The sequence below is a fragment of the Melospiza georgiana genome, chromosome 9 (assembly GCF_028018845.1).
Source record: "Melospiza georgiana isolate bMelGeo1 chromosome 9, bMelGeo1.pri, whole genome shotgun sequence".
Taxonomy (NCBI): Eukaryota; Metazoa; Chordata; class Aves; order Passeriformes; family Passerellidae; genus Melospiza; species Melospiza georgiana.
The window spans coordinates 7650295-7670738 of NC_080438.1; the positions used below are offsets into that span (position 1 = coordinate 7650295).

At 43.8% G+C, this 20444-nt stretch overlaps 2 protein-coding genes across 4 annotated transcripts in view; one reads left to right on the forward strand and one right to left on the reverse strand.

Moving 5' to 3' along the window:
• The window catches only part of TPR (translocated promoter region, nuclear basket protein), a 33461-nt gene extending 32955 nt beyond the window's left edge, over positions 1–506 (forward strand). For all 3 annotated transcript variants that reach the window (XM_058029975.1, XM_058029976.1, XM_058029977.1), the window contains exon 51: positions 288–506. In XM_058029975.1, the coding sequence (XP_057885958.1) occupies positions 288–343 (56 nt within the window). In that variant the 3' untranslated portion in view covers positions 344–506. The remainder of the gene's footprint in view (positions 1–287) is intronic.
• PRG4 (proteoglycan 4) lies at positions 449–17917 on the reverse strand. Its single transcript, XM_058029978.1, has 11 exons — positions 17824–17917; positions 15435–15557; positions 13269–13388; positions 10100–10195; positions 4834–8598; positions 3904–3990; positions 3369–3508; positions 2563–2719; positions 1830–2009; positions 1574–1699; positions 449–642 (listed from the first exon to the last, which is right to left on the reverse strand). Exons 1-11 carry the CDS (start codon positions 17915–17917, stop codon positions 539–541), a joined length of 4992 nt encoding a protein of 1663 aa, XP_057885961.1. The 3' UTR covers positions 449–538.
• Positions 17918–20444: the final 2527 nt, after the last annotated feature.

Consider the following 20444-nt stretch of genomic DNA (forward strand, 5'->3'; position numbering starts at 1 on the left):
CATTTTTTTTAATAACAAGATGAAGGGACTAACTGATTTCAGATGTGGTAAGAATCCTCTGCTCATTGGCTTGGCTCAGGATCACAAGTCACCCCCAGCCTTTTGCATGACACAGATGACATGTACATGTGTCACCAGGCTTAGAGGGAGAGAGGGGAAACTTGAACTGTATCAGAATGAACTACTCCACTGCCCTGACAATTCCTTAGGGAATGATGAACTATCACATGTGCAATGGTTGATTAGAAGGGTTTATTCTAATGCACTTGTTTTCTTTCCTTGCACAGGTGTAACTCATGCTATGGGAGGCAGAGGAGGCCTGAACAGAGGAAACATTAGTTAAATGAAATGTAAAGGACTTCCAGCTGTATACAAAATGCCAGTTTGCCTGTGATTGCTTAGTGTAATGAAGCCAGAGCCTGAAGCAGCATTTTAATACTTAGAGTTGTGTGCACATATTTCATTGTCTTTTATTAATAAAATTAGAAAAAAACATTGACATCCAAGTGACATCTTGATTTAACTTCTCTGCTGTACATCACTTGCTGGGACAGTTGTACCAGTCTTTGGTTACAGTCTTGCCTGTGAGAGCAGTAACAGGCCGTGCTATTCTTTTGCCAATATCCAAACTGTAGTACCGATCTGAAAGGAGGAGAGGTCAGCATTAAATTCCAGCAACTACATTTAATACATGGAAAGAATTCACAAATTCAAGCCTGCATTTTAGTGTCACTTAGGCCTGGATAATAGATTTACTGTTCCATGTGCATGTAAGGAGCTGAGAGGCTCCAACAATAAATTTCTGTCCTCAGCTTTATTTTTCAGGTGTCCTTGGTTGCAGTAAGTTTTATGGCATTGCTAATAATTAAATCTGTCCCAAGAGCAGGAGAAGGGAAGAATGTTCTTGTATTGCTGGAGCACAGAAATAGTCTTAAGAATTTGGAAATCAAACTACATCCACAACAATCCTGCACTCAATACAGAAGTAGGAAGTCCATACTCCCTGAGTGTGAATGGGCCTGTGAGGCTGATTCCTCCAAGGTGAGGAATTGGATCTTACTGACAGGGACTTTAGTAGCCTGTATTTGGGTATAGCTTGTTCTTAGAGCTATTTAGTTTTATGAAAACTGAGGAATGCTTATATGGGATCCTGTCTAGGGGAATGAGTCTACCTAATCTAGGATCATAAATAATTTTTTTGAGCTAAGTCAAATGGTTCATCTCCCTCCTTTTTGTGTTTTGTCAGAAACATAGTTCTATAGAAACCATTGAAAAACTTGCTGTGATCCAAAGACTTTGGTCTATCATTAACATAATCCTTCTTTTAAGGTTTGTCTCTTTACAAGGCTGAACTCCCTGGCAATGCATTCCCCAACTGGCTCCTTTGAACCTCTGTATTTCATTGCTGCACCTTGTCCTGATTTTTAATAGAAACATCTCTTGATTATGGACAGTATTTTAATTCTCAGGACTTTTTAGTAGTGCTGAAAGCAATAGCACAAGTGATAACAGGAGGTTCTTCCCCACCCCGTATCTTTTGAAGTCTGTAGTGATGTGTTTTGGTTTTACTTACTGTAAGAGAAGGCGTAGTAGTCGTAGCCATCGGGCTTGTTCTGATTGGGTATGGAGAGAGTTGAGTGGACAACCTTGGGGAGCCCTCTCCAGTACGTTGTCATTTGGATTTCCTTGCGCAGAACTCCTGCAAGCAAAAGGAACCCTCCGTGAGCAGCTGTGTCCCCTACAGCCATTAAAATCTTCCAAACACAAGGTTGTGCCAGCACCTACAGAGGTGAAAGCACCTGTGTAGGAGAGCCTGAGTGTCCCCTTACCAGAGGGGTGGGGGTTGATCCTGACGGTGCGGATGACGGTCGGCATTCGCACCGCACGCTGGAAGCGCCGCCGGATGACAATTCTGGGGACAAAGGCTGGGTATCTGATGGTGACCTGGGGTCTTCTTTGACACTTCTTGGCTGGCTCTTGTCTGTACACGTACTGCTGCATGTTCCCATCTAAAACACACATTTGTTTTGTTAGTTTAAAAAAAAATCCCCCCCCAAAAACACCCAACTCGATCAGGTATGAAAGTGTCATTATATTCCTATCACACACAAGGAATCAATAACAACATTCTTGTGGTGGCTGTACAGCCCATGCACCATTCATGTAAGATAAGGAAATTACTTTAAGAAATCAGAATAGAGATGGAAATTTCCACACATAGTTATGAACGAGCAAGATTAAAGCCTTCCCTTCTCTAATTAACTTGAGACTAAAATAGCTTTGCACCAGATAAAACTTATTTCAATGTTCAGCCACTACAGCGCTGGATTCCTGGATTCTCACCCTTACAGACCTGGTTTAAAATGCACTGAAAGACCTCCAAGTTCTAGTACAAATTTTTTAAAACTTCAGGCTATTTTTGAGCACCTGGGACACTGGCATCATTTGTGTTTCTGTGTTTGAAAGAAATAGGTCTTGGGTCAAGAGAAACTGTTTTATTCCTGATCAAGGCAATTCAAGCCCCTTTTGATGTTCCCTGAACTTCAGGAATACAAGACATACCTCTTTTGATAAAATAAACAGATTCTGGTCTGGTGTTGTATCTTGCCACAGGGAGGGTTGCTACTATTCTCCCACTTAGCCCTGCAAATCCAGTTGCGAGAGGTTTGGGATAGCCATTATCCATAACACCATTAGTGAAGCGCCAGTACAGGGGACCCTGAGCATTTAAGGAAAAAAAAAGAGCTTTAGAGGAAGTTAATTCCTGGTGATTCAACTGCAAAACAAACATGAAGAATAATCCATAAACAAGCACTATTACTTTGATAGCTACATTGTAAATCTGACTGGAATCATTCCTACATCCATACAAATGGGTTAAAACTACAACAACTTCATTAAGTACCTCCTGCAGCCTTTAACCTTTGAGTAAGTGTATTTTAGAAGACAATTTTTAAGAGAGGGTTACACTCAACAAAGGGGTTTAATTTCTAAATCTCTTAAATTTTCATAGATATAACAAGCAGCTTGAATTCCAGGACTGAGTGATTTATTGGGAAGTAACTGCATAACAGCTTTAATGCGGCATGGACACTTCATTAGCATTTTCTTTCAGGTTGGGAAACATACTAGAAATAAGTTTAGGCAATCTTTTTCCCCAATATCCCATCTGAACCTCCCCTGCTGCAACCTTTCTCATCCTGTTATTGTTGCCTGGGAGCAAAACCCAACTCCCCCCGGCTGTCCCCTCCTGTCAGGGAGCTGTGCAGAGCCACAAGGTTCCCCTGAGCCTCCTTTTCCCCCAGCTGAGCCTCCCCAGCTGCTCCTCATTAATCTCGCCCCATCGTGCCGGCCGGGACCACTCCCACCTTGATGAAGAAGGTTTTTCCATCGCAGTTGCACCTGGAGAAGACGGAGTCGATGGGCGAGGGGATGCCCCAGCCATCGGTGATCCGGCGCGGGTTGGTGGTCGGCGGGCTCCGGCCGTTCAGCAGCCAGTAATAGTGACCTGGAGAGGGGGACAGGCGTGAGGGGCGCCGGGGACAGCGAGGGGACATCGCCGTCCTGCCCCGGGGGACGAGGCTGAGCCGGCCCCATGAGGGATCTCAGGGGACGGACGCGGCTCGGGAGAGTTTTGTGAAGGGTGAGTGGCACCGGGGCGAGTGAGGGAGGAAAAAGAGGAGGAAGAGCGACGAGACAGCTCGAAGAGGAGGAGGAGGTGAAGGTGCAGGTGAAGGATTAGGTTCGGGAAAGGTGAGGGAGAAGGAGGAGGAGGCTGGGGCAGGTGAGGGAGGTGCTCCGGCGCTGTGCGGTGGAAGGAGCAGGGCCGGGGCCGGAGCTGGAGCCGGTATAGGAGGAGCGGGGCCATGCTGGGGCAGGTGGAGATGTTCGGAGCAGTCTCACCTCGGAAGACGGCCAGGGTGCCATTGGGCAGGGCCACCATGCCGTCCGCTGGCTTGCCGCTGCACAGGTCCTTCTCGTCGTTCCTCTCTGCAAAACACAGCCAGGTGGGTTTGTTTAAGGTTCCATAAGAACCGCCTTAGCTTTCCCCTCGGCCCCGCCGGTGGGCCAGGGATTAATTCCTCACTGGGGACGTGCTCTCGGGAAGGTCGGCTCTGGTGCTGTGGCCCCGGCAGTGCCGAGTGACCAGGTGCGGGTGTCTTTGCTTATTGCCACCTAAGTACCTGTAATTCAGGAAAACACCTACAAGCACCTCGTGTGGTACCTGCTCTAGGATTTTATTGTTCCTTTAAGCTACTTTAGCGGCTTCTCCTCCTTCTTGCTATTTCTTAAAAAAAAAAAATTTATGCTTTTTTTCAGTTAAATATATATATGTAGTTAAATATGAAGGAAGGATGAATCTCATTTAGACTGAAATTCAAGTATTTTGTATCTAAACCCCTAGTTTTTTCCCCAAAATATCTTTCAGTATCTGATTCAAAAATTGCCCAAGAACCTGCAGGTTATGTCTGATTAAAATAAAGAAAGGGCTGTGGCAAAAAGCAAGACAAGAGAGTTCTTGTCTCTTTTATATGATATTTTTAGTACATGGCTACAAAATACCAGGTTAGGTACCATGAGGGAGGCTGGATATGCAGCCTGACTTCTAGCAAATTTTTCATGGGATTTAGAAATTTGTCATCTTTTTCCTTGATTTTTTGTCTGTTTGCATCTTCTACAATAGCAAGCAGGAGGAGGAGAAACTTATAGCAAACAATTTTCAGTAGGACCAATTACTGAAACCAATTATTGTAGATTGTGTTCTAAACTACCAAGAGGATTTAATTAACTCCACAGCTGCTGATGCTTTCGTACCTGCTGGCGTGCACTTACCTGGTGTTTCTCCAGGGAACATTGGCAGGTCCCCAACTTGTATTAAAGGCTTGTTTATCTCGGGCTCTTCTTTTGCTGGCAGAGTTTCAGGTTCAGTTGGATGAGGTTCTTCTGCAGCCTCAGTGACCTCCTGAAAATGTATTGTTGGCTTGGATGTCCCATTAGACACAAGATACATTTCTTCTATTGTGTCCTTTTTGTCCCTTGTTGTGGTTTCTTTGGTAACTGTAGTTACCTCTTCTTTGGCAGTACCAGGGGTCTTTTCAGTGACGTCTTCCATTTCTTTTTCAGGTGTAGTGCCCATTTCTTTAATGGTCGTTTCCTCTTTTTTACCAGCTGTTGTCATCTCCACAATAACACAAGCAGCACCTGGGCTCTCTTTGCCTGCTGCTGGCCCAGCCTGCTCAGTGTCTGTATCTGTCTCTTTTTCTTTTGGTGTTACAGCCTCACTGGGCTGAGGAGTTGAATCTTCCTTGATGGTTGTTACCAGCACAGTGTGACTGGGCAAGGGAGCTGTGGCTGCTGTTGTTGTAGTCTTGGTGTCTGTAGAAGTTGTTTCTGATTCAGTTGCTGCAGTGACAGGATCCTTGGCCGTAGGAGCTGCGTTTGGAATATCATCCATACCTTTAGGAGAATCACCTGGTTTAGCTATTGTCACCATAGCTACAGTAACTGTGTCTTTCCCAGTTGCAGCTGTGAAAATGTCTTTAAGCAGAGTAGTTCTGTCTTTCTTTGGTGTTGTTGTCTCCTTGATCTCCATTGTGGTATCTGAAAGCATTGTCCCTGCCCCAGTTGTGGGGGAGTCCTTCCCAACTGTTGTGGGTGCAGCACTACTTGGAGAAGCCGTGACTTTAGTGGCCTCAGGGGCTGCAGGGGTGGTTGGGGAGTCAGCATCCTCTATTTCAGGGGTGGTGGGAGAGTCTGCCTTGGTTGTAGGTTCTTCTGCAGTTGTTTCTTCAGGTTTAGGGGTAGTGGGAGAGTCTGCCATTGTTGACTCCTCTGGGGTAGTCTCTTCTGGTTTGGGAGTTGTGGGCTCCTCTGGGGTTGTCTCTTCTGGTTTGGGAGTTGTGGGCTCCTCTGGGGTTGTCTCTTCTGGTTTGGGAGTTGTGGGCTCCTCTGGGGTTGTCTCTTCTGGTTTGGGAGTTGTGGGCTTCTCTGGGGTTGTCTCCTCTGGTTTAGGAGTTGTGGGCTCCTCTGGGGTTGTTTCTTCTGGTTTAGGAGTTGTGGGCTTCTCTGGGGTTGTCTCCTCTGGTTTAGGAGTTGTTGGCTCCTCTGGGGTTGTCTCTTCTGGTTTGGGAGTTGTGGACTCCTCTGGGGTTGTCTCTTCTGGTTTAGGAGTTGTTGTCTCTTCTGGTTTAGGAGTTGTGGGCTCCTCTGGGGTTGTCTCTTCTGGTTTAGGAGTTGTGGGCTCCTCTGGGGTTGTCTCCTCTGGTTTAGGAGTTGTGGGCTCCTCTGGGGTTGTCTCTTCTGGTTTGGGAGTTGTGGGCCCCTCTGGGGTTGTCTCCTCTGGTTTAGGAGTTGTGGGCTCCTCTGGGGTCGTCTCCTCTGGTTTAGGAGTTGTTGTCTCTTCTGGTTTAGGAGTTGTGGGCTCCTCTGGGGTTGTCTCTTCTGCTTTAGGAGTTGTGGGCTCCTCTGGGGTTGTCTCCTCTGGTTTAGGAGTTGTTGTCTCTTCTGGTTTAGGAGTTGTGGGCTCCTCTGGGGTTGTTTCTTCTGGTTTAGGAGTTGTTGTCTCTTCTGGTTTAGGAGTTGTGGGCTCCTCTGGGGTTGTCTCTTCTGGTTTAGGAGTTGTGGGCTCCTCTGGGGTCGTCTCCTCTGGTTTGGGGGTGGTGGGCTCCTCTGGTGTTGGTGTTGTTGGCTCCTCTGGGGTTGTCTCTTCTGGTTTAGGAGTTGTGGGCTCCTCTGGGGTTGGTGTTGTTGGTTCCTCTGGCGTTGTCTCCTCTGGCACTGGTGTTGTTGGTTCTTCTGGGGTTGTCTCCTCTGGTGGGGGGGTTGTTGGTTCCTCTGGGGTTGTGTCTTCTGGTTTAGGAGATGTGGGCTCCTCTGGGGTTGTTGTCTCCTCTGGTGTTGGTGTTATTGGTTCCTCTGGGGTGGTCTCTTCTGGTGCTGGTGTTGTTGGCTCCTCTGGAGTTGTTTCCTCTGGTGTTGGTGTTGTCGTCTCCTCTGGTGGGGGGGTTGTCTCCTCTGGTGTTGGTGTTGTTGCTTCTTCTGGGGTTGTCTCCTCTGGTGGAGGAGTTGTTGGTTCCTCTGGGGTTGTTGTCTCCTCTGGTGGGGGAGTTGTTGGTTCCTCTGGGGTTGTTGCCTCCTCTGGTGGGGGAGTTGTTGGTTCCTCTGGGGTTGTTGTCTCCTCTGGTGGGGGAGTTGTTGGTTCCTCTGGGGTTGTTGTCTCCTCTGGTGGGGGAGTTGTCGGCTCCTCTGGGGTTGTTGTCTCTTCTGGAGTGGGGGTTGTCTCCTCTGGTGGGGGTGTTGTTGGTTCCTCTGGGGTGGTCTCTTCTGGTGTTGGTGTTGTTGGTTCCTCTGGGGTTGTTTCCTCTGGTGGGGGTGTTGTTGGTTCCTCTGGTGCTGTTGTTGTTGGCTCCTCTGGGGTTGTCTCCTCTGGTGCTGGTGTTGTCGGTTCCTCTGGGGTTGTTGTCTCCTCTGGTGGGGGAGTTGTTGGTTCCTCTGGGGTTGTTGTCTCCTCTGGTGGGGGAGTTGTTGGTTCCTCTGGGGTTGTTGTCTCCTCTGGTGGGGGAGTTGTTGGTTCCTCTGGGGTTGTTGTCTCCTCTGGTGGGGGAGTTGTTGGTTCCTCTGGGGTTGTTGTCTCCTCTGGTGGTGCTGTCGTTGGTTCCTCTGGGGTTGTTGTCTCCTCTGGTGGTGGTGTTGTTGGTTCTTCTGGGGTTGTTTCCTCTGGTGGGGGTGTTGTTGGTTCCTCTGGTGCTGTTGTTGTCGGCTCCTCTGGAGTTGTCTCCTCTGGTGGAGGAGTTGTTGGTTCCTCTGGGGTTGTTGTCTCCTCTGGTGTTGGTGTTGTTGGTTCCTCTGGTGGTGGTGTTGTTGGTTCCTCTGGTGGTGGTGTTGTTGGTTCCTCTGGGATTGTTGTCTCCTCTGGTGGTGGTGTTGTTGGTTCTTCTGGGGTTGTCTCCTCTGGTGGGGGTGTTGTTGGTTCCTCTGGGGTTGTTGTCTCCTCTGGTGGGGGAGTTGTTGGTTCCTCTGGGGTTGTTGTCTCCTCTGGTGGTGGTGTTGTTGGTTCCTCTGGGGTTGTTGTCTCCTCTGGTGGGGGAGTTGTTGGTTCCTCTGGGGTTGTTGTCTCCTCTGGTGGGGGAGTTGTTGGTTCCTCTGGGGTTGTTTTCTCCTCTGGTGTTGGTGTTGTTGGTTCCTCTGGGGTTGTTGTCTCCTCTGGTGGTGGTGTTGTTGGTTCCTCTGGTGGGGGAGTTGTTGGTTCCTCTGGGGTTGTTGTCTCCTCTGGTGGGGGTGTTGTTGGTTCCTCTGGGGTTGTCTCCTCTGGTGGTGGTGTTGTTGGTTCCTCTGGGGTTGTCTCCTCAGGCGTGAGGCTGGTGGGAGCCTCGCTGTCGGTTGCTGCCGCCTCGGTGGCATCAGGGGTTGGGTCCTGTGTTGGGGGCAGCTCGGTTGGGTCCATTTCAGTCACTGGCTCCTCTGTGGCATCAGGGGTCACATCTTCTGTTGTATCTGGAGTGGGAGGCTCAGCTTCGGTCGCTGGTTCCTCTGTGGCCTCAGGGGTTGTCCCTGCAGGTTCTGTGGTTGGGGCAGGAGTGGTCACTGGGATTTCAGGATCTACAGAACAAATACAAATTCGGTTCAGCCATTGGAATTGCCATGCAGGTAGGTATTGCCAATAATTGTATTACACCCATGAGCTATAGGTGCTTCCTTTGGAATAGCAAGTCCTTTTTTAACTGCCAAACTCACCTGGCCCAGGTGAAATGGGAGTTCCTTTTGTGTGCATGGGACTTTGCAGCACTCAGCTCAGTTTTAGGTGGTCCCTTTTGGCCGACCTGGTGCTGCCCCAGGTTCAGGGTTTAGTTTGGTGCTTGTAGGAGCTGCCTGGGATTTCCTGCTGCTTTCATGGAAAGGAAGCCACTTTGAAAAATAGTCCTTCTAACAGAACACTTCCCTTCTCAGTCTGTAATTTTGATTTATTCCACTGTCCTACATCATAACTTAGTCTGCACCAACAACCTGGAATCAGTGGAGAGAGGTAGGGGAAGCAGGATGAAAATCATTCCTGAACACAGAGCCCTGACTGCATGTTCTGCTGTATCTTTGTTCCTTGGGTTGTTTTCCTCATTGTGATGTATGGATTTAAGGCTCTCCTTACTTGTATTTATAGTTACACTGATATCAGTCAAATTGTTATTCAGCAGGAAGAAGAGTAAATGCTTCTGCATTTCAATCTCTCCCTAAGTATTCTCTCTCTCAGATTTTGCAGATTAGCTCTGCATTCACAAATGTTGTGTGTTTAGAATGAGCAGAACATTGCAGAATAGGTTTCACTCCCATCCCATGTATCTGAAATACCATAAGCCAGCTGGGATCCTGTTAAGGGTTATTTGAATTCCCTTAATTTTCTTTCATTTAATGCACTATAAGGTTTTTAGGGGTTTGGGGGGGTTCTTTTGTTGGGTTTTGTTTTGGTTTGGTTTTTTTTTTTGTTTTTTTTTTTTTGTAATAGGAAATTGGAACAGCAGAAAAAAGTACTCCAAATCTAAAACAAAAAAGAAGAAGAGGGTGGGAGGATTAAAATATTGACTGACTTCTAGTGTCTTTTCAATTGTGCTTCAAGTTCAAGCTGGTCTCCTGAGTTATCACTTCAAATGCTGGAACACATTACCAAAGAACACAGGAAAGCAGCATATTTTCCAGTCAGAATAAATAAATAAGTGTGTTCTCTGAAGCAGCATAAGGCTGGCTTGATTGAAGCTAAAGAAACCTGCTAGGACATTTTCCTGTGCTGCCAGTTCACCACTGTCCCACCCTTCCTGTTCCAGCCATGGATGCTGTCCAAGACTGACAATGGTGTGTACCCTGTGTTTGGAGGATGTGTGACAATCCAATAGAGACACAGGAGACATCACCTCTCTGCACCATCTGTGCTGAGTGAACTCTCCAAAGTCCTGAGGGCTCGGTGAGGTAATCAGTTTATAAACCAAGTGCTTCCAAGCTTGCTAACTGTCTGGTAATGTCTAGGATCAGCTTTCTATTTCCAGAGCAGGAAAATGGTCTTTAATTTTCCTTCAGGTAACACCCATCCTGGTGCATCCATATACTTGCCTACCTTCCACAGCTTCCTCTGGTGACTCTTCCTCATCTGTGGAGGACCTTTTAGATTTGTTGTCTGGAGGAGTCTCCGGGGTTGGCTTTTCTGTGTGTGCTGAAAGAGAGAAGTGCTCCCATTAACAGATTATTTTAACTTTATAGGTGCTTGGTGTCAGTTGTCTAAGAGTGATTATGAAATTTCAGTGACCTTCTTCCACTTAAAACTAAGTTTCTTTTCACCTACAGGATAATTTACACAATTATTTGTGTGAAAAAGAGCAAAAATACCTTTTGATCCTGAAGTGTTTCATCACAGATAGAAACAATATTTTTCACAGAAGTTTGAGGTGAGGCATTATTAGCTAATGGTAATTTTGAGGTGGGAAAAGAACTGAATTCTGAGCAGACCTCTATGTTCTGAAAATTTGTCTTATTTTTTATTCATTACAGATGACTTTTTACTACTTGACTTTCACTACAGATAACTAACTCCAGTGGAAATAGGAGAGCTGTCACATTAGCAAAGAATTTACTTGGATAATCTCCTTGCAGCTCTTCAGATGTGATAATTCTATACAAGTGATTGTTTTGGGGAGATGTTTTAAAAGAAATGGTTTCCTTGAAGGAGACAGGAGCTACAAAGCAGGCATGGACCAAGGAAACAACATGGGTATTAAGCTAACTTCTAGTAGGCTGAGTTTTAGGAGAAATAGGAGGTTGTGTTCAGATTTTTCAGCTCTGAAGAGTGAATGGGAATTCAGTTGCATCCAGTAAGAGCCAGAAAATATTTTGTAATTAATTGTTGGCCAAATTGTACAACTGGAAATGAGCTACTGGCATAGCCTTGTAAAAGGAACTTGTTAGTTGTGAAGGAAATGTGATGGAGCTCAGGGAACTGGCCAAATTGTTTTGATCCAGCCAAGGGAGCTGGCAACTGCCAGAGGTGTGTGTCATCAGCTTTTTACAAAAGGAATGGGATTTTTGTCTCCAAGGGATGACCATGTTGTCAAAAGATTTACTTTCACAACGAGCTAGTGCTCAAAGCAAGGAAGGTCGGGTATTGCACTATATCCTGAAACATTTATTGAGGAAGAGAGAGAAATTGTTGTAGTTGAAGCTGAATGACTCCTTTGGAAGCCAATTTTTGGGGAGGGGAATGTTTTGGTTATGTGTGTACATGTATTCTGGGATTAAAGAGCTTCTGGAGAACAGGGAAGTTAACAGTGAGCTCTGGATATGCATCGAACACTTGCCTTTACTGTACAGAAAAAATTGTTCAGAGGATGCTGAAACAGCAAATTTATTCCAAGAGGTTTAACAGATTTCTCAGTTATTCACATATAACATAAATAGTAAAATACTGAGTACAGTGGTTTGGGGGATTTCTGCTGGATTTTTTGACAAAAAAATTATAGCAAAGTTTAGTACAATACAGAAGAAATTCTTTAAGATTAGGAACAGTTGATTAATTCTTCATTCTATTTTAACTGAAGAAGTGAAATGGTTTAAGAGTGTTTGTGAGTGTTTGGATGTGATAAACTCAGCAGAAAGAGGGAAATATTAAGCAGCCTCATAAGCAGCAAATTCACCTCAATATGCTTCCAAGACATTTCTCTAGACACTCAGTCAAAAATGCTGGATACAGACTCTATTTCAGCCTAAATTACTGTGCAGTTGTGTGGCCAAGCCAAGCCACTACCCCAGCACTTGGGGAGCACTTGGGTGAAGAGAACCAAATGATAATTGTGACTGGTGTTGTGTGTCATGCTGCAGGCTTTGGGAATTGGCTGCCTTGGAGGTGGGCTGCTCTGTGGATGCAGTGACTTCGTGCCAAGCCATATTTGTCAAGTGTGTTGACAGAAATTAATTTAGGTCTGTAGGTACCAGAAAGTTTAAGGACATGATGGAATTAAACATATTCTGTTGGTTTTTTTTAGAGTTCATTTGCTGGTGTCCTTAAAGCTACATGAGGGTGGGACTGCACCTCCAGATCTGTGCCTTTGTGCTCAGCTGAAACCCCACCAGGCTCTGCAGAAAAGGACAGAACAAAAGAAGTGACTGATTCTGCACTGGACTGAACTTGCAGCTTAAAGGTAAAATGTGTGTTTGCTTAAATCTTTTCTTGCTACACTGTGAACATGTGACATCCAGTTCCTTTCTTGTGCCCCACAAGATGGGTTTCTGTGTTGGGCTGCTCCTCCCACATTGGATTTGAGATGGGGAGAATCTAGAATGTGCATCTCTAATATGCTGCCAGTGACTGCTTTTGGTGGCCCCAAACAAGTGATCTGGAGGTCCAGGTAGTGCTATCCTAAGGCACAGAGTAGCCATTCCCACTTTTGGATGGGGGAGGATTTTAAGGGGGTTGAACCTTCCACCTTGTTTTTATAAGAGGAACTCAGTTCTGGTCCTCGTGGCCAGAGAGACCTTGAGGGGCTGGAGCATGTCCAGGGAAGGGTCTGGAGCACTAGGAGGGGCTGAGGGAGCTGGGAAGGGGCTCAGCCTGGAGAAAAGGAGGCTCAGGGGGGCCTTTGTGGCTCTGCACATCTCCTGACAGGAGGGGACAGCCGGGGGGTCAGGCTCTGCTCCCAGGAACAGGGACAGGACAAGAGGAAATGACCCCTAGGAGCACCAGTGGAGGTTTGGGTTCCCAGGCTGCCCAGGGCAGGGGTGGAGTCCCTATCCCTGGAGGGATTTAAAAGCTGTGTGAGTGTGTCACTAGGGATATGTTTTAGTGATGGCCTTGGCAGTGCTGGGGGAATGGTTGGATACAATGATCTCAAAATGTCTTTTCCTGACAAATCTGTTCTGATTCCCCAACTTCTCTCACTGAATTCTATTATTGATGTGCAGACTTTATCTTTACATGTGGTATTCTGAGTAAGGGCTCTGACAGCATGGCTGGTGCCAAAAGAGCCTAATGTAAAATACAGCTTTAACCTCAGAATTCACATCTTGGTGATGACTTCCAGGATATCTACCTGTATGTTTCCATAAAGTGCTCATGCTTGAGAAGTTGGCCAATTTGTTTGTGAAATTAGGTTTTGTTGGTTTTGTTCTATTTTCTTTTGTTTGGTTTTGTTCTGTTTTCTGTTTTTCAGTTGTCACCAAAGCCCACACAGTTTTGTTCATGGTACAGCACCTCTGCTTAAACTTGTTTTTGAGAAACAGATGGAGAAGTGTCTTACCCTCTTTACAGTACTTGGCGTAGTCCGGGCAGCATTTTCCGTACCGCTCGCAGTCGGCGTCGCAGTCGCACTCGCGGCCCCTCTCGAAGGCCTCGAAGCAGCGTCCCTCGCAGGAGGCGGCTGCAGGGACACAGAGCACAGTCAGGCTTTGGGCCAGCCCACCTGCCACGCTGGGACCTCTCTACAGTGAAGTCATTGGCTTGAGCTGTGCCAAGAGCAGCTCCAGAAAATCAGGCGCTTATCCTGGTCTGATCCAGGCTTTGTCTGTGATGGGGGTTTGGATCAGGCGGTGCCACCAGAGGGGCACTGTGCCATGGCAGTGACATTGGATTGACAGTGTGATAAAACCTGACTGCCAGGTTCACTTTAGCCAGGTCCCACCGTAGGAGGCTTCTGCTTCCCCAGCCACAGAGCGGTGATCTCAAGAGTGATATTTAAATTCTGGGCTGGGTTTGCAGGAAGGTGTTCACCAGGGGATTCCTTTGCAACAAAAAGGATGTTTCTAACAAAGCATTTCTGAAAAATAATTCACTTAATTAGGTCACAACTAAGTGTACCTGGTGTGTCCAGGCAAACACTGCAACCTAATTGTGTGAACAGGTTAGCCAAGTTACCCCAAGAGACCAGTTTGGAACTATTTAATAGAGTTCTTAAATTATTAATACTAAAGGACTATGTGCCATGTTTTGACATGATCAATAACCACATGATTTTAATATTTAATGTTGGTTAACTTCTGAAACTTCACTGACCAAATTGCTATTTCATATCAAATAATGACTGTGTTGTGTTAGAAAGAGTGTGCACAGCTACTAGACTTCAGAAAAAGCACTTTCTCTACATATGTCTTTATTGAAGTCATTGTCTCTGTGGCACACAAGGCATAAAATCATGTTATGCAGTTAAATCATTATCAAGAAAAATTAGGATTGCTCTATAGGCAGATTCTGAACATCTTTGGATTAGTGCAGTTGTGGAATCAGTGTTGATGCCAGTGGATCCATCCTACATGCACAGGTGAGAATTATTTTTATTATCTTAGGGAAATTTTATTCATAAATAATGTCTGGCATTTCTGTCATTTAGTCAGTGTTGATTCCACACTAGCTGGACAACAGTCTTAAGCCAGACTGCCTGCATCCTTTCAGGATGGCACCTCCTGTGCTTGCCTGGACTCACTGATTTAGATAGAACAGAGATTTCCTCTAGCTTTACCTTTTTGGTTAAATGTCGTGCAGAAGCCAGAATACCTTTAGAATCTGACCCACAATGAATAAATAGCCTCCATAATTAAAATGCCTCACTCTGCATCTTCAGCTGTGAGAAATGCTGATGTCCCCCCACAAAGCAAAATGAGGATGGGGGAGACTGAAAGGCAAAGTGTCCCCAGTGTGTGTCAGGGCAGCAGAACTGGAATTTTAGGGAATGCTAGGTCTGCATTTTGAACAACACTCAGTGGTGTAGCTGGTTCTGAGAAGTATTTGTTACTCCTGTAATCCTACTGGAACCACAGTGTAGGGTAACAAACTACTGTTATCCAAATCACTGATATTTCTGACGTTGGTGATTGCTAAGAAAATGTCTTTAATGCTCATTAAAGCAATAATCTGTTTTTAGTTACATTGTGCAGTTTTCCCTATAAATAAAGCATAAATTAATACTCATCCAAACACCTTTTCCAGCAGACTCTGGACATGGTTCTGATCCAGATTCAATTTCTGTCTATGGAAGGACACCCTGGCTTTGGATTAGACCCCACAGCATCCACACTTCTTAAATTTGAATTGGAATATGTCAGAATTTCTTTCTGCAAAAACCTGAATTGGCTTTTACCACTTTTTTCTTTGTATAGGAGACAGACACATACAGTACAAATGCACTAAGGAGTAGAAAACAAACAAAACAAACAGGTTTTGCCAATCTTGCCTAGTTCTGCTTTGGTCAAAAGCAAAATTCTTTGCTTGGCAATAATCTGTGGATACACATTTTTCTTGGCATTTGCACGTGGTTATCCTGAATATTTGAGGGGAACAACAATACATGTATGAGGTGGAACAAGGACACAGCAAACCAACAGACATTTAAGCATTCAGAGGAGACACTGGTGTGGTAGGGAGCTGGGAAGGGAATTTTGAGGAGAGGAACTGGCTGTGTTTGGGAACTTACCCACTGTGCAGACTTTCCTGAAGTCAGGGCAGCACTCCATGTAGTGGTGACAGTTAAAATCACACTGGCAGTCATGCTCTCTAGAATACCCTGCCCCACATCTCCCTGTACAGCTCGATACATCTAAAATCACACAACACTGGTGTAAGCATTGCCCAACCACAATGATCCCTAAGGAAATGCTGAATGGAAAAGGACTAAAGCTTCTCTCCTTTTTTCCTACAGAATGTGGTTTCTACACTCAGTACTGCAGAAGTTGAGGGCCTGGTGTGACTCCTCCTGAAGGTGTGGGGAGCAGAGGTTTGCTCTGTGCCAGCTTGAGGACCAGCAGCAGCACGTGTTCAGGTTAGAGGGGTCTTCCACTGAGCTAACTTAAACCTTTTTGTCTGGAAACAAAGGAATCCTTGAGGATTGGTTCTGTAGTATGACCAGAGGCTTCCGAACTAGCCCCTTAGACAGTATATCAGCTTTGCTTATTTACTTTTCAGTTTGATTCACCTTCTGTATGATAATAGGTGTGCATCTCCACATCCATACCTGACAGACCCCCTTGGTGTCTGATTTTTATTGTTGGTAATGCTGTTCCTAATTACCCATCTAATCAAGCTGGCTTGTAAACTGGAGAACACTGTCATAATAAATACACGTCCCTGAAACCATTTTTATTGGAAGTTTCAAAATCTGCCTACTCCCTACACTATATTTTTTCCCTGATGTCAGGGAAGAATTTGGTATCAGCTCTAAGGTTAAGAACAGTTGGGATCTAGCCCTGTAACTCCTATGAAGTACATTTTGTTAATTAGAAGATTAAGTACTAGCAAACTAACAGGAAAGCTCATCCCATAATGGCTTTTCTGCCAGACTGCTGGGAAATGCTGGATAACAAGAAATGGTGCAGATAACAGGTAAAACAAGACAGCAGGAGTGTCTTGCTTTAACCTGTGAGCACTCCAGCTCAGCAGTGCTTTGCTACCTTCTGCTGCCAAATCAGATATTCACCCTGCAACCCTCCCCTTCATCTGTGAAATCTCTGAAAACACAACAAGTTAACAGCTTCTTCTGGACATGAAACATGCAGGACCACAAGTGAAGCGTCCCTAAATACAAACAAAGAAGCTGAACAATCAGCAAGCCCAAACAGATAATCAGCTGAAACATTGAGGAACAACAAGGAAATAACATGTAACACAACACAACACCAAAGACAATTGCTAACAACACACACTCCGTGTGTGTGTCTGAAGGAAGAGCATGGCATAACAAATATTATATCTATTACATATACAGTGATTCTCAGACAGTACTTGTAATGCTTGTTATCACTTTGCCACAAATAGAAAAGTGGAACCAAGGGATAACTGGAGACATTAATGGACTTGAGTTACTGGGCTATTATTAAAGCAGTTGAAAAGACAAAATGGACATCTTCCTTTATGGATATATGCCCAATAGATTGAACTCTTGTTCCTTTATGAAAGGAAAATAAGTCCAATAGTTATATGGATAATATGTAGTAGTCCAATGGTTGCACCTCTTCATTTGTTTCTTTTCAGTTTATGACTTGTAAGTTACGAAGTTACTTTTAAGGAAAATGCCTGAATGGTCCTGGTTGCTGTTGGCAAAAGTCTTGATTTTTGCTGAAACTGGTGGGAAGGCATCAGTTATCAAGGGGTCAGTGTAAGGTTACATCTGGCATGGGGTGTGCCCTGAGGAACTTCTCGGATACATGACATTGTGCTTTCTGCTATCAAGTAGTAATAAATCATTTTCTACCAGCAAGTAATACCTAGTGTCATCCCCCTGAAAATTTGAGAGCTATTAGAGAACTGCAGCAGCTCAGGATTTGCGAGGGGGCACGTTCTGCTTCACCATAACAGTGTTACTTTAGTAAGGAATCAATTATAGAGCTATCATTAGACAAATAATTCCCCAAATTTGCCTCACTGCTATAAGAATGGTGCATTTAACGGGAAAGCACTTAGCAAGGTAGAGACATTTCTTTTCCTGAGCTTGTTGAAATATTTCTAGCCAACCTTTGTGGATATTCTCATGCTAGATTCTTTCTAAATCAAACTGCAAATCACTCAGGCTAAATACATCAGTATGAGGGCAAGAGGCTCTGTAGGCTGTCTACAGAAAAAGTAATAGATTCATACACATTTTGCATTACATTTATATTTTTATGTTATTCCTCAAAAAAAGAGGACCATGCTACACTAAAATTTATTTATGAAAATATTCAGTGATGATAAAACTGAATCATATTTCCTATCTGAATAAAGTTCTAGAGCTTTGTAGTATTTTTATGAAGTTGCATTTGAAATATTCTTAATGTGTGTCAGGCATACACTCCTAGACACCCTCCCTTCAGCTTTGTGTGTTACAGTACCTTGAGAAGACACCTCTGGAATCAAGGACAGTGAAAGAACCACCAGGGATAAGCATAGTATGTTCCATATGATCATAACTTTCAGGTACGACATCGCTCCTAAAAAGAAATAATCTTACATCACTATCTGCAATTCACTTAATTCATAATTTTTAAAATGCTGTGCATATCTTTATATATAAGACTAGCTTGATAAAAATGTAAAATAAATAATAAAACCGTTCAAGGGAAAAATCGCTATTTTTAAATTGCTCCATAAATTCCCTCTTGATTATTAGTCAATTAGCCATTAAATTAAATTAATGGCTTAATGGCTTAAGTTCTGTAATAAGACTATAGAAATTCATTATGAACAAGTAATAGAAATAAATTTTTGCAGAATTCTATTACATGAAGACTACAGTCACAGCTGTCTTCTAACATGGGTACACTTCAGCACAATGTTTAAAGTTATAATACTGATAAATGAAAATCTGTAATAAAACCAAATACTGACAGAATATTAGTTATTCAGCAACATAATTCTATAAAACATAACCTAACATTGAAATATGTCAAATGGAAGCATAGGCTAAAAGTAAATCTTCCTTCAAAAAGAAAACTTTGGATTTTCTGTCCCAGTTCCTGTTCTCCTACTGAAGAAGAGCTCTGGGTAGAGACAGGTATAGCACTTACCTAGCAGAGAGTGTGTCTGCTCCCAGGGCTGTTCCAGAGTCCTTATATATTGCTTTGGAGCAGTGCTGGGGTCAGGTAATTAGGCAGTTTGTTAAACACACCACCAATGACAGCTCATGACAGCAAACTTTCCACAGGGCTTGGAAGAGGGCCCGGATGACTAGACTAACACAACATCTGGAAAATACTCCCATTAAGAAAAACGATTACAGAAAAACTAAATAGGGACTTACTAGTCAAAACACATTTTGATTACTGAGAGAAATGAACAAATTGTCCTCAATGCAGCTGGAAGGCATTAGAGAGTATTGCAGAGCAATAAAAAATCATCACAGGCAAATGCTGAGTGTATTTTCTTTCCTGTCAAATGGAGCTTAGGTGACAGTAGCCTGAAATGATCAGTTTTATCTGCTACTGATGGTATATCTTCTCCAAAAAGTTGTGAGAGCTAATTCATACAGACATAAGTAATTCACTACTTGCACTGAATATTTTGTACTTTCCCCTGAACTGAAGGGAAACGCTGCCAAGGCATTGGCTAGAAATCAAAGAATTGAGTCAAATCACAAAGTTATTGAACATATGATATGTAAGACATCAAAAATGAATGAAAGAGTCCTTAATTGTTTTAATGGTCTTTGTGTTCATTGGTTCCAGATTTGGGATAGTGGAAATGGTCATTTGTAACTCTCAGAGACAGAGGAGGTTTTAACTGAAACTTTTACAGTCCTCACTGTTGGTCTTTAGGAGGGATCTTTTATTCAGAAATTATCCTAAAGGCCAGGAAACTTTAATATGCCTCCTTTATTGTATTACTTGAGTCCCAAAGTAGTTCTGTTAACCCCAGAAATAAATATGGTATAGTACACACTGATCCCAGTTGAGGAAAGCATTTCAAATGAGAATAAGTCTCTTAAGGAAAATAATGCAGAACAGGAGTGGGTTTAAACATGTGTTTGAATGTTTCCCTCACTTGATTCATTGACTGAACAGATTTAGTAATTTTATGCTAGAATTTCTAATTTCTGTATTATCACAATAGAGAGATTTGTATTCAGTCTTTCTGCATGGAATAACTATTTACTTCAATTAAATGGAGTAACTATTACTTTTCTTTGTGGGAAACGGGAGACTGAGTTATTACGGAGTTTATTCAAGGTCATTCAAAAAGAAATGTATATTACATGCCTTATAATAAGAGTTTCAGGGATGTCTTTAGTGAATTATAAGCTTGATAAAGAAACCCTGGCTTGGGTAGAATAGTACCTGTCTATGATTATTTGAAGCCTGGGGAAGAAGTACTTGTTAGAGTAGCCAAATAGGATCAGCAAGATGAGAAGTTTCCTAGAAAAGTACTGAAATACTTATAACTTAATTAATTTATCATTTGATCAAGCAAAACATTTAAGGCCAAATTAACTGAGTGTATCCTTACTTTGAGATCCATGACATTGAGGAGATTTGTTTTCTTTTCCATAAATTCACAGCTGGTGCAGCTGTGAGTCCCAGTAAATACTGGCTGGCTACCTGAGGTGAATATATGTGTGTGTGTGTGTGTGTGTGTATGACTCAATCAAAAAACTCAGAAGATCAAAATTATTGTCATTTTTCTGTTGAGCCAGGGCTCAACTGAGTCATACAATTGGGAACAGACACACCTAAAAAACAGGTAGCTGTGACTGGCTGCCACATTGTGTTATGGATGTTCCTTTTGGTCGGATTGTGTTTTTAATTTCTCTTCTGAACTGAACTTTTCGGTTGTTAGAGGTCACATGGAGTTGCAAAGTTTGTGTGTAAAGAATTTCATAAGTGGATCAACAGGCTGTGAAGAGCACCTAAGTCACCTTAAAATTGTACTGTTACTGTGGCATTGAGATGAGTGGGCAGATAACATTAAGGTAAGGGCTGATCCTGACCAGCTTTTGCTGGTCTTCCCTTTGTTTTTA

What these genes read in the sequence shown, in the direction of transcription:
- PRG4 (XM_058029978.1), bottom strand. Translation starts at nt 17,917, where the DNA reads ATGTCGTACCTGAAAGTTATGATCATATGGAACATACTATGCTTATCC. An exon ending in TCCAGAGGTGTCTTCTCAAG is followed by an intron (nt 15,558 to 17,823) that starts GTACTGTAACAC and finishes GTGTGATTTTAG; the next exon opens with ATGTATCGAGCTGTACAGGG. An exon ending in CTACTACGCCTTCTCTTACA is followed by an intron (nt 643 to 1,573) that starts GTAAGTAAAACC and finishes TCCTCCTTTCAG; the next exon opens with ATCGGTACTACAGTTTGGAT.